This window comes from Cibotium barometz, chromosome 48 (assembly GCF_041138505.1).
Source record: "Cibotium barometz isolate CiBa-2024 chromosome 48, ASM4113850v1, whole genome shotgun sequence".
Classification (NCBI taxonomy): domain Eukaryota; kingdom Viridiplantae; phylum Streptophyta; class Polypodiopsida; order Cyatheales; family Cibotiaceae; genus Cibotium; species Cibotium barometz.
This window is the reverse complement of record NC_141093.1, coordinates 17,943,217-17,956,173: the sequence shown is the minus strand read 5'-3', so window position 1 is coordinate 17,956,173 and position 12,957 is coordinate 17,943,217. Positions and strand designations below refer to the sequence as shown.

General features: G+C 43.5%; 1 protein-coding gene across 1 annotated transcript in view; it reads left to right on the top strand.

The window, feature by feature from the left end:
* LOC147610899 (chromophore lyase CRL, chloroplastic-like) overlaps positions 1 to 12,957 on the top strand; it is a 99,086-nt gene that overhangs the window by 41,311 nt on the left and 44,818 nt on the right. Inside the window, exons 2-6 of the mRNA XM_086785570.1 lie at positions 3,847 to 3,896; positions 4,070 to 4,130; positions 4,480 to 4,515; positions 4,663 to 4,713; positions 4,920 to 5,012. Of these exons, the coding sequence (XP_086641696.1) occupies positions 3,847 to 3,896; positions 4,070 to 4,130; positions 4,480 to 4,515; positions 4,663 to 4,713; positions 4,920 to 5,012 (291 nt within the window). The remainder of the gene's footprint in view (positions 1 to 3,846; positions 3,897 to 4,069; positions 4,131 to 4,479; positions 4,516 to 4,662; positions 4,714 to 4,919; positions 5,013 to 12,957) is intronic.

Here is a 12,957-nt window from a genome sequence, read left to right as displayed (position 1 = left end):
CATGGCGTCAGTGCGCTTGAGGTCCTCCCAAAAATCAGCATCGTCGACCTTTTTCTTGCATGAAATCCCTACCTGTGTACGTGCAAAAGATGAGGAGCAAAACTTATCACTGATGAATAGTTGCCGCATGGCACCCTGACAATCCTTCAAGCGATGCAACATAAGAAAGTTGTATGCAAAGCGAGTGTCCGAGTACTTGAGAAGGACCTTTGTGGACCTCTTCCCAAACTCGGATCGAAGGTATGTGTGATTGTTGATGAAGGTCACAATTGCACATGCATCATCAATCACCGATTCAATCCATGACAATTTCCCAATATCTTTCAAAAGATTATTGAGACAATGTGTCATGCAAAAAGAGACGGTGATTTGAGGATACATACTCTCAAGAATAGCTCCCGCTGCCCTATTTGTCGCCTCACCATTCGTGACGAAACCGCGGGGCCGATAATCTCGACAGCACTACTCCACTCAGCAGCAAGTACATCCGCACTCTTTCCCGTCCCTGAAGCATCATGTGAGGAGACAAAGTACATCTCCCCCCGAGTATGCCACAAGGCCATGGATAGACCTGTTCCGCGTGTCACTCCATCCGTCTGCAATCAAAGAGACTCCATTGTGAGCCCATTGTCTCTTTGTGTTTGCCGCCGCTTGCTCAACAAGGCATTTCTCCTTGTCAAGCATAGTTGTCCGCAAGGTTTCGGAGGATGGAGGTGTGTAGTGAGGACCGTACTCGCCAATCTTATTCACCATCGTTTTGAAGTAGTCGGACCTATTTATCATTTCAAAAAAAAGAGAGTAAGTAATTAGAATGGCAAAATGGTGACCCGTGAGACATGATGATGAAATCATGTGAGTGAAATACGTACCGTGCCACACGAAAAGCAATGTGGTCATGAAAAAAGAAGCGGGCCACCGCGGCATCAACCTCCTCCTTCTTTTTGGGATCCCAACTCCCCTCAAGAGTACTTTGCCGACGAGAGAGAGAGGGTGGACTAGGTTGCGGCATTGAGAAGGCGGCTTGTGTGAAGCCTCGAGTAGTGCCACGAGGAGGACGTGATAGAGGGGTAGATGAAGATGCACCACCACCCGATGTAGAACCTGATGTTTGGGTTGGAGTGACATAAGTGTTGGGATCCACTCCACGCACCCTTTGGCTTGCACTCAAAGCTTGATGGGCGGCAAGCTTTGCAAGAAGCTCCTTTCTTATCTCCGGTGTGACCCACTCACAAAATTTCACCTCATGACCGGGCTCATGCAACAAATGGGCCCTCACCCTATTGGCCCCACCCACACGCTTATATGGGCAAAGCTTGCATGTCCATGGACGTGCACCCCCCGCATGAGTAGGAGGCTCGAAGTTGACCTCATCCCACCATGACCACCCATCCGTTCTACTCCTACCGCCCGCACGAGAAGAGGATGCCATGAATAGTTAGTAACTTAGTAGTAGTCTAGTAGAAGAGGGTGGAGAGAGCTTAGAGGGTAGAGTAGGAGAAGAGGTAGAGGGAAGATTGAAGTAGTCTAGTAGAAGAGGGTGGAGAGAGCTTAGAGGGTAGAGTAGGAGAAGAGGTAGAGGGAAGATTGAAGTAGTCTAGTAGGAGAGGGTGGAGAGGAAGGTGGAGTAGGAGAGGGAGATAGTGGAGAGGAAAGCTTGAGTAGGAGAGGGAGATGGTGGAGAGGTACTCAAGTCTTGGAAGTTGGAAGGCTTGAGTAGAAGAGGAGCAGCAGGAAGCCCATTATATAGCATATGGCAGCTCTCTCTCTCTCTCTCTCTCTCTCTCTCTCTCTCTCTCTCTCTCAAACTCTCAAACTCTCAAACGGCCAGCCGCCAACGGCTAGTAGCCGTTACCCGAAAAAAAAACGGCTCGAATTTGTAGCCGTTGCGCCGTTGCAGACGTCCCCCCGTCCACGGCTGACAACGTCCCCCCGTCCCCCCGGGCGGGGACGCCCGTCCCCTGGTCACGTCCCGGCCGTCCCATCCGCAGGCCGTCCCGCCGCCGTTACGCAACTGCCGTTAGTCGGGACGGCGTTCCCACGTCCCACGTGGGTGTTCCGCCGTCCCCCTGTCACACTGAGTCAAGCCCCTAGCCATGCTCACAAGACCCAGTCGGCAGCCCTTCATGGGCTTGGGGAACCAGTCGGCCAGCAGCCTGACCATGTATACTAGCAGCCGACTCAGCATTAGATGCTAGATGGGTTCAGTTGTACCAGCTGATTGAGCATTTAATGCCATTTTGCAGTAGTAGTGAACAACCTTGCAGACCAACAGCCTCTGCAGGCAGCCAACCAGCACCCACAGGGCATATAAAAAGGCAAGAGCAAATTCAATCCCAAAACATTCATTCAGAAATTCAGAGATCAACATCAGCACTCAAGCATGTATGCTTAGGCTTGTGCCTATGCATACTTTGAGCCTACTTGTGCTCTCAACCCAAGGCATAGAAGCTCAATCGCTTCAGGAGTTTGCAGCACACCTTCCCTCAGTCCTTGGGCTGGTGTATTACTCTCGAAGATAGCTTCACAGACGCCTAAAGCCTATGAACAGTTCTGCCCAACGTTTGGTTGCTTTGTCCTTGTGTTTGGTGGTCGGTCAGTCAGTTTGTCCTCTCAGTCTTGTGGACACAGTTCAGCTTGTTTACAGTTCTCCAGAAGAAGAAATAAAGCAAATACTTCTGCTTGCAGGAGGGGGCCCTTCAGTGGGGGTAATTCGGGACCCCGTGTGGTGTCGACTCTACATCTATTTTCAGTTTCATGTATGCTACTTCAAAGGATTGCTAAACTCACTAAACTCAGGTTTAAAGAAAAGGCCCGGTTGTTTCACACGGTCCTAGCTCAGCGCATGCTACATGTAGATCACGTATTTCTATATGCGAAGGTTTCAGAGATAAAAAAGAGTGCGGGGGAATTACATATACAACACATACAAGAGTCCTAAACTACTGTTTGTATTATGTACAAGAAAGAAGTAATACAATTGAAATTCAAGTTCAAAGGATATGCCTGAGTGAAAACGTCAGTTGTAGCCCTGGGACCTAGTGTACACTCTTGGCTTGCAGTTCGCCTACTATGTGAAGTCCCGCACTGAAACAAGCAGACGATGATTTTCCAATATATGTATATATATGCATCGGTATTGCTGGTCGGTCAGCAAATATGCTGTTGGACCTGCCACGTCATCGTTGGCCGTTTGGCACGTGCGCTATCAGAGTGCTCCCACGTGTGCTATCCGAGTGCGCTCCCGTACTCTGCTGCCCGACTTTTACAGGCCAGCCACGCGTACCTAGGGTGAGGTGTGTCACATACCATATGTCTGTTCTATATAAAATGGTAGCCTTCATCATGAGCGAGTTGCCCTTCACCTCCGGAGAAGATATGTCCACAAAGCTGGACATATCTTTATGCATGAATGTGCAACTCTCTTGGGTGCTGATGACCTGAGTAGTCTATGCTGCGCATGATGGAGCTGATGATTTGAAGACTCTCCTGTAGTTAAGATCACATGTTGAGTCGTGTTTGGGCCTTCTTGTCCTCAACAGAGATTTATCAAAAGAAGGTGGTTCACTAATGTTAATGGATTCTTGTTAACAGCCACCTCGCTCCTTGTTTTTTACCAAAGTGTAGAAATATGAGTGTCATACGGGTTTTAAATCAAGTGCATCACTTGCTAGGATCTGCTGCTGGAAACTGTTGAAACCTCGAGGCAAAGGTTAGATCTCTAATTGTAAAGCTCCTGAGACAGCTTACTGGCAAATGTGCTGCTCTTTGAGTCGAAAGTGAGTACAAGACAGTGCATTCTCTATGATGATTGTGGCCTCTATTGAAGTTGTTGATTTGTATTTGCAGTTTTCCTCTGAGCAAGCAGCGCAAGATCCACAAACTTATTTTAACCTGAGGTAACTTTTCATTGCTCTGGATTAATTATTATCATTATTATTATTTGGGTTGGGGGGGTGGGGGGATTTGATGGTTCTTGTTTTCCCTATGTTTAATTAGAATTCGTTTTCTGAATGGAAGGCTGTGCAGTCAGTGCTGCATCCTGATCACAATATGCCTTTTCTTTTCTCAGATTAAATGCATGCCCAGCAGCAGAGCTTACAGATGGGTCAAGAGTTCTTTATGTAGAACAGGTGTGGCATCACTTTCTCAGTGCATTTCTTGGAACTGTACCGCCAAAATTTTGTAAGATAGCATAATGTGGGTTCAACAAAAGTGGTTTTTAAAACACTATTGAAGATTAAGAAATACAGAAATATATTTACAGAAGGGAAGTTTTTGTTTCATATTAATGTAATGTTTAAAAGAAAAGGGATAATGCCATAGGGCCAAAATCACAGGTAAGGGGTTTTCCAAAGGTTCTTATTTTTTAAGTAACATGTAGAGTGTTATGGTCTATAGTTTGTGCAGTCTAATGAGGGGTCAGTATTTCTTCATGTGGTCATTTTACTTCTTTCTCATGGGATTGCCTTGGGTGTCCAGGCATTTTGGAGGACACCTGAAAAACCTTATCGACAGGTACTGAGAGATTGTCTCAATTTGGATGCGGACCTGAGTTTTCTAGATCTATTTTAGCTAGTCGTTTCGTCTACCTATGCTTTTGCTGGCACTGCTACAGTTTATGACTATCCTTGGAAAATGGTGCAATCTGTCTTTTTCTGTCAGAGATTTCTCAAGGTAAAGCCATGTTCTAAGGAGCTCAAATGTGATGTGGAGGTGAGATGCTGCACCATACATTTTTTGCCATATGATTTTAGAAAAGCCTTTGTATGGTTTCTGAAAAGCTGTGTGTTTTGGATCAGTAGTGCAAAGGGAACTAGGGTCAAGGACACACAATACGTGAAAAAAATAGCCTCTAATTTCAGGAAGCATGCGTTTAAAGATAAAACCACTAACAAAGTCAGGGCATGATTCTTGGCTAGGTGTCTGCATATGCGGTGAGAGATATTGAAGAGTATAGAAACTTTTGTGACCGGCCAAAGAACCAGCGCCCACAGCCAGAGGAAGTTATTGGGGTATGGTTTTACCTTCTCTCAGTAGTGTGAATATATGGTAACTCGATGTCTACATGAGGTTTTCTTACTGAATCTTGCAAGTGTGTATTCCCGAGTGAGTTTTCATCCAGCTTTTCTAAAAGTTCATTTGTCTGAATCTCGTGATAAAAAAAAAAGAAAATATGTTCTTAGTTACAAGCATTTGTTTACAATATGATTGGGTGTTGTGCCTGGTGCAATGTTTAGATGTCAAGTGGTGTCCACTTTTTTAAATTTTTGTTAGTGTGGAGAAGGGTCCTTGTGGTGACGGTCAAGGTTAAGCTGATTTGAGAACTGCCAAAGAGTTAGGAGACAAGGAGGGTAGCCGACCAGGAACAACTTAAAAAAGTGAGTGTAACGGTCAGCGTTGCCGGACGGAGCTGCCTTGGGCTTGTTCTTTGCCTGCAGGCAACTGCAGGTGCGTTTGGCCCTCTTTCTTGCCCTTTGGCTGAGTGCCCCTTGCACACACGAGCTATTTGGTAATCTCCATGCCCTTCTGTGAAAAAAATTGCGGCCTTTGTGCCGTCAAGAATCCGATACCAATGTAACATGGGTGCTTGCGGAAGCGTGTTTATGAATTGCTTGATTGTGATTAGCACCTAATCAAAGACTTAAGCGCATGCACAAACTGCTTCTTCTTCATGCTCAATACACAGTAGAGAGAGATGACCTAACCTACCATGTATTACTAACATGAAATATGTACAATGCCGAATAGAGAAACTCACTAGTAGCACTTCTCCCGAGCTCTCAATGACTCAATGATGACCAATGAATCAATATGGCTAAGGCCTAGACTTCTATTTAGTGTCTAATTTTGGTGAGTTGTCTATTGACTCTACCAACCCTAATAATAATGTCCAACTAAGTGTGTTCACACAATAACCTAGTAACTCTGTCCCGAATGGGTTGCTCATTGGGTGCTTGGACAATATTACAAATATTTCGCATAATAGCCCTTACAAACACGTAAATTTGGCCACGTTCTCAACCTCTGAGTCGGCGAATGGGTATAAGCATGTCCACATTCACACTCGAGAGGGTGCACGTGACAATAGACTTGTGCATTAACACAAAAGTCATGGCAACTGCATCCCACTTGTGTGCTCCAGTTGATGGGAGTATCAATGCCGTGTTTGGAAATTATTGAGGTTGAAGCTGTATGCACATCTCCAAGGACGCACATGCAGTGAAGGTAGATTGTTATATGATCTCGATTGATGATTAAAGGAGTGCTAGTGATCATCAATAGATTACTGGGGCACTTTTTACTTCAGCTAGTGGAGGTTTTGTCCCCCAGTTTAGCTTAGTTTCACTTCTAAACAGTTTATAAGTGTTTTGGTCCACCCGGCACATTTATGGCCGGATATGTGAACACATCTTTTAGGTCACTTTATTATGTGGCTATTGTACTTCACATTATCAACTGAATACACAACAAGAGTCGTGTTCTCTCTCTGCTTCCCCACGTTTGTGTTTGCAGTACCTCCAAACCCTAACCCTAACAGCTGAAAGCCTTCAAACGTGTCCATGGAAGATGGGGACAGCATGGCTGATCATCTTACGAAGATCCAAGCTCTTCGGGAGCAATTGCTTAACAATGATGAGATCATTCCTGAAAAGGAGTTGGTCTCCAGGACACTATCATCACTGCGAGAAACTTACTTGAATTTCCACACATCGCTCACTCTGTCTGTGAGGGGAAATCCGAAACCAATCTTGTTTGAAGAGCTGGTTGGTTTGTTGCTACAGGAGGATTGGAGTCGGAAGAACAAATCTTCCGTCATGCGGACAGTGATGGGGCTTTTGTTGCCCAAGGCAAGGGCAAAGGAAAAGCCAAAAGCAATTTTCAGCCAAAGGCTAATTTGGGACAGCCTTTACAAAAGGCTAAGAGTGATGCAGGTGTCACTACTGCAAAAAGCCGGGTCACTATGTAAATGAGTGGAGAAACTGGCTTGCAAAGGAGAAGAAAAAGGAAAGTGGCATGGCTGTAGATTCTTCTTCATCACTTGCAGTAAAAGATGATGCGTCAGTAAATCTTGTGTAGGATGAGTGGATTACTTGCAGTTATGATGCATCATTAGAGTCAGTGTCAATAAAAGACTAACGCATGGTACTTTGATAGTGGTGCTTCTAAACCCATAACCTCTTAAAGGAATTTATTTGCGAAGCTTATGGCTGCCCTTGAGGAAAAAATAATAACATGTGCAATCTTATCGAGTCAAGGGAGTTGGTGAGGTGATTCTCACAACATCAGATGGCACAGACTTATGTCTTCCAGATGTGTTGTATGTGCCTGGGATAAAGAAGAATTTAATGTCAGTCTTCTCTTTTGCTAAAAGAGGATATGGAGTGAACTTTGAAGACGATAGGTGCATAGTCAGGGACCGTGAAAGTGGCTATGCTTTAGTCACATCCGGCACATTGTATCATGGGTTATACCAGCTTGATAGGTTTGAAAGGAGAGCATGATGCTCATGTGGTTATTTAACACCTTCCATGCAAGAGGCATAATTGTGGCATGCCAGGTCTGGGCATGCGAATTATGGCAGTCTGATGCTATTGCAAAGGCATCGAATGGTGCAAGACATGCCTCGTGCAGAGCTGCCAAAGCATGTATGTGAAGGGTGCATATTGGGTAAAAGCACAGAAATACATTTCCAAAAGATGGATCAACAAGGGATTACAACTTGTGCACAACGATGTGTGTGGTCCTATGCGGACACCATCGATTGGGAATCATGTATACTTTGTAACCTTTATCGATAACTACTCCAACTTTGCTCGGGTATATTTCCTGAAAGCAAAATTTTATGTATTTGCATGTTTTCATTATTATGTAGTACATGTTGAAAATCAACGAGGTTGCAAAGTGCAGTCCCTCGGTACATATGGAGGGGGGGAATACATGTCTTTCTTTCAAAGCTTTTTTAGCAAAAAAGGGCATAAAGCATACTCTCCTCAGCAAAACGGTGGTTCTGAGAGAAAAAACAGGTCATTGATGGAAATGGGTAGATGCATGGTCAAAGGCAAAGGCTTGTCTCACAAATTCTGGATGGAGGCAATCATGTATGCTACACGTGATTTGAATAGATGCCCTACCAAAGCATTGAAAACCATAACGCCATATGAGGCCTGGCACGAGAGGAAACCTACAGTTGATCACTCTAGAGTTTTTGGATGTATTGCTTATGCACATGTACCTTAGCAATTGCGAGGTGAGCTTGATGACAAAGCTACTAACTGCATATTTGTTGGTTATAGCAAGGGCAGTAAACGGTATTGTCTCTATAATCCTTCCACACAGGATTTTGGACAGCAGAGACGACATGCTTGCTAAAAATTCAAACCACCCATTGGCTGAATTTTTTGGACAGCCACCTAAAGGCCTACATAACATGTTTGAAGGACTACTCCCATTGGGAATTGATGGCACAACATCAACTTTGCCTAATTGATAGCATTAGGGTACTCAAAATCAGCCCAAATCAGCCCATTGGTTTTGAGATGCCTAGTTAAGAAAACAAAGTATGTAGGCTTCGAATAACACTTTATGGTTGGTATGGGAAGATACATACTTATTTGACTAGCTATGGATTTTGAAATAGTCCAACAGAGAGCACCTTCTATGTGAAAGAGGACCAAGGCACTATGATCATGCTCATTCTATATGTGGATGACATATTGCTAACTGGGAATGATGAAGAACAGATTTCAGCCTTGAAAGCTGAATTGAAAACCTCATTTGAGATGATAGATTTGGGGCTGTTGCATTACTATTTGGGCATACAATTTGTGTAGGTAGATGTTGGGACATATGTACAACAATCAAACTACATACAGAAGCTGTTGCACAAGTTTGGGTTTTAGGATTATAAGCCCATCTTTACTCATGGAACTAGGGCTCAAATTGAGCATGTACGATGTTGGAGAGCCTTTTGATAGGAGTGTTTACAGCCAAGCAGTGGGTTGCCTTATATAGTTTTGCAACACACACCCGGATATTCAGTTTGGTGTTTCCCAGTGTAGCAAATTTATGCACAATTCATGTACTAAGCATTGGCAAGCAGTGAAGCAGATCTTCCACTATCTTCAAGGCATCCTGGATATTGCTTTGGTATATCCCAGGGGAGGCAGCTTGTAGTTACATGCTTACAGTGATTCAGACTGGGTTGGTGATTACGACACTTGACAATCCACGAGTGGGAATTGTTTCTTTTTGGGAAATTCATGCATATAATGGTTGAGCAAAAAGCAACCCATTTTTGCCACATCTACTTGTGAGGCTGAGTACAGGGCAGCCTTTAGAGCCACAATAGATTGTGAATGGCTGAGGAGATTAATTGCTGATCTTCGTGAGTATCAACAGACACCCACTACTATACTCACTGACAGTGCTATAGCCGTGGCACAAAACCGAGTGTTTCATGCACACACTAAGCACATCAAGATTCATTATCATTATGTCAGGGAGAGGATACCTGCAGGGGAGATCACATTATCTTACTGCTCTACACAGGATAATGTTGCATGTATGTTCACAAAGGCGTTGCCTCGAGAGAAGTTTGAAGCTTTCTACAAAGCTTTGGGCTTACTCTCCTACAGGGAGTGATATGCTATCGACCTTGTACAGGTTCACATTGCTGCTACAGGGGGGATTTATCGGCATATATGATATAAGTAGTGCTACATGTGAACATGGGTTGACCAAGGGCACTTTTTTCCCTTTGGGTTTTTCTCCTTGGAGATGTGGTGTGAAAGGACACCATTCACTTTATTTGTATTATGATATTATGTTGTTGACCTACATGCTCCACTCATTCCAATGCAATCCTATGCTTTGCATCAATCACCATTTTCACTGATATGAGTAGTGCCACATGTGAACATGGGCTAACCAAGGGAACTTTTTTCCCTTTGGGTTTTTCCCCTTGGAGATGTGATGTGAAAAGCCACCATTCACTTTATTTGTATTATGATATTAGGAGTTGACCTACATGCTCCACACATTCCAATGCAATCCTATGCGTTGCATGAATCACCATCTTCATTGTGTACTATGTGTATCTATTTCATTCTTTGTGTAGGTGCAGCAGCTACACTCTTGGGCCAACAATCCCCCTTCCTTCTATTTTGTTGATGACAATTGAAAAGCTTCTAGATATGCTTGAAGGGGTTCCAATCACTCCATGAAGTAGTTTTCATCCACCTATCTTGCATATATTTTTGGGTAGTTCTTAAACTTCACAAGAAACCTCTACTGAAATTTGCCACATTTGAGCTTTCATTCTTTATGAAAAACTATTTGCATAAGTTTTAGTACCTCCTCTAGTATTTCCACTTTCAGTGGATCTTCATTAACAAGTTTTTCTGGTTTTGGACATGAATACTTTCCCAAGAGACTCACATGAAAAGCATTATGAATTCTCCAATGCTTCAGTAATCCTCTAATATAAAAATATTGGGCTTGGAGGATGGCATGCCTATTCTTTCCGGTGCATAAAATAATTCACGGTCATTAAAATCCACACAATGTCCATGCATAGAAACCAATTTAAACATGCGTCCATGACTCGCTATCATGCATGAATCAACCACATCGAGAACTTTTTGCACATGCACTTTCCATTATGGCTCATACCATTCACGATCTAGATGAGACATCAAATCTCCATTTGGACACATACCATTCAGTATCCAAATGAGACATTAATCATGGTGTTGCGCCTTGCTATTGATAGTCAAATGAGAGGCAGTGTCATATGGTGTCCCTAGTGGTGACACCGCACACACCTCAATTTTCGCTCTCAAAATACAAGTTTGAGGTGGAACATATAGCCAAGAATAGTTAGATTTGCTTTCCTCGGAAGGTGTTTGTGAAAATTTTGTAGTTACGCTTTCTCCCTCAGTCGTACTATTAGGTATTGGAGAGTGAGTGTAAACGGCTAAATCGAATATTAAGTGCAAACTATCCTTCTGAAGGACATTGAGATGGAATGTTTCTGCCATTTGCGTTTAGCAGGTTTGCATTCAGCTGCAAAAATAAGGGAAGAGTCAACAAGAGGCTTTCATGTTTGGGTTACAGCCAGAGAGTAAGCACTATGTTTGTGGGTTACAGCCAGAGAGTAAGCACTTTTGATTAAACCTTTGTTTTAGGTGAGGAGTTTGAGCCCATAGTGATAATGATTGACAAGAAGGGCTAGCAAGATCATCCCTTGTTAGGACCAAAAGAGGGACATATGGAGGAAAGAACAGAATATTACCCAAGGCAAAATTTGGCCTTCCATGTTTGACTTCTTTGGGAAGAAGTTACAGTTAGTCAATGCTGGTCTTCCTTAATCCAACAAAAGCCTTTTATTAACTTGCATTTGATATGGTGAAGTGTTACATTGCGTGTATGCCATTTTTATATTGTCAGCTGTCGGAAGGATTTTCAATGAAGGGGAGTTTGGTCATTCTTTTATGCTTTTAGCCACACAACCTTTTGAGCATTTGGATGTAGCTGATCAAGTAACAAAGACCGAGTTATCTTTAGGCTCATTTTTTGTCTTCTCTCTCTCTCTCTCCAATTGTAGATTTTTGTGAATGAACCTTTTCAACCCAAATTCCAACCATAGAAACAAAATGATCTGTTTCTAGCTTTGTGAAACCTTTGAAATGCTTCTAGCCCAAGACGTATTGAAACCTGGAAAATAATTCTCAGTAAAACTTGTTTCGTCGAATTTTGGTTCCTTTTTTCTCATGTGTTTGCTTTAGAATCTGAAACTACCCCTTGCCGTTGGGTCCTCGCAACAATAGCTCCCATGGAGCACCGCCAAGCTATGAGGCTAGACCCACACCTTAATTTCACTCCTCACCTAGCCACAGTTTCCCATACCACTGTAGCCAATCTCTCCGAGGTGTGTGGCTAGAGTTCAAGGTCTAGGTTTTACTTGAGTCTCGATCCCCCTACGAGGGTATGCATATATGAACCAATGACCCACTTATATAGGTTTGGGGCTAATATTAAAGTAGGAAAGCACACTTATCGATAACTATAGATAAAGATAGGCTTTCACATTAACCCACCCCAAAAAGCATCCATAAGTTACTTATTCCTTATGTGTCTTGACTCTCTTCTATTAAAAATTAATAGCGATGAATGTGGGAATAAACAGGTGGTTGGTGGTTGGTGGTTGGTGGTTGTGTAAACTGGCATGTGTCTTGACTCTCTTCTATTAAAAATTAATAGCGATGAATGTGGGAATAAACAGGTGTCAGGTGGTTGGTGGTGGTGTAAACTGGCACCTAATAACTTAGTATACTAGGTTTAAAATAAACTGGTTCTAGTGTGTGTGAACAACCGCTAGTGTGTGGGTTTTTTTGTGTGGAACAACCTCTTAATGCCGTGTTGCTTAATCACTCTTGTTAAACCCTTGTGATTATCTCCTATTCCCAACATTTGATATGAGAGCTATCCTGCCAGCTCTCCCTTGTTGTCCCGCCACCTTTGTGTGCACTCACCAATCCGCCTCCAGTTGCACCTCTGTCGATTTCCGACACCGCCTTAGACTATCTTGCTCATTTCTGGAAGCTTTTGCTCATGCTCCCAAGGATTGTCCAGCGGTCGGATGGTTTGAAACGATCTTTGCATGTAGATGTTTGTGTACATCAGCCCCGTGAGCTTTCAGATGCGGTTCGTCTTGATACAACCCTCGAGATGCGAGAGTTCCAAGTTTGGGAATCAGCAACAAGGGCAACAAAAGGGTAGAGACAAGGGTAGCTAGTCCAAGGCGAAGGATGATAAGGACAAGGCAAGTGGGGGAGTGCGGATGACTCGTTGCACCCCTGAAGAGCATTGTGCTAAGATGGCTATTGGACAATGCTTTTATTGTGACTCCACCGAGCATATTGGAAGGGATTGTCCGAAGAACACGAGGAAGTAGAA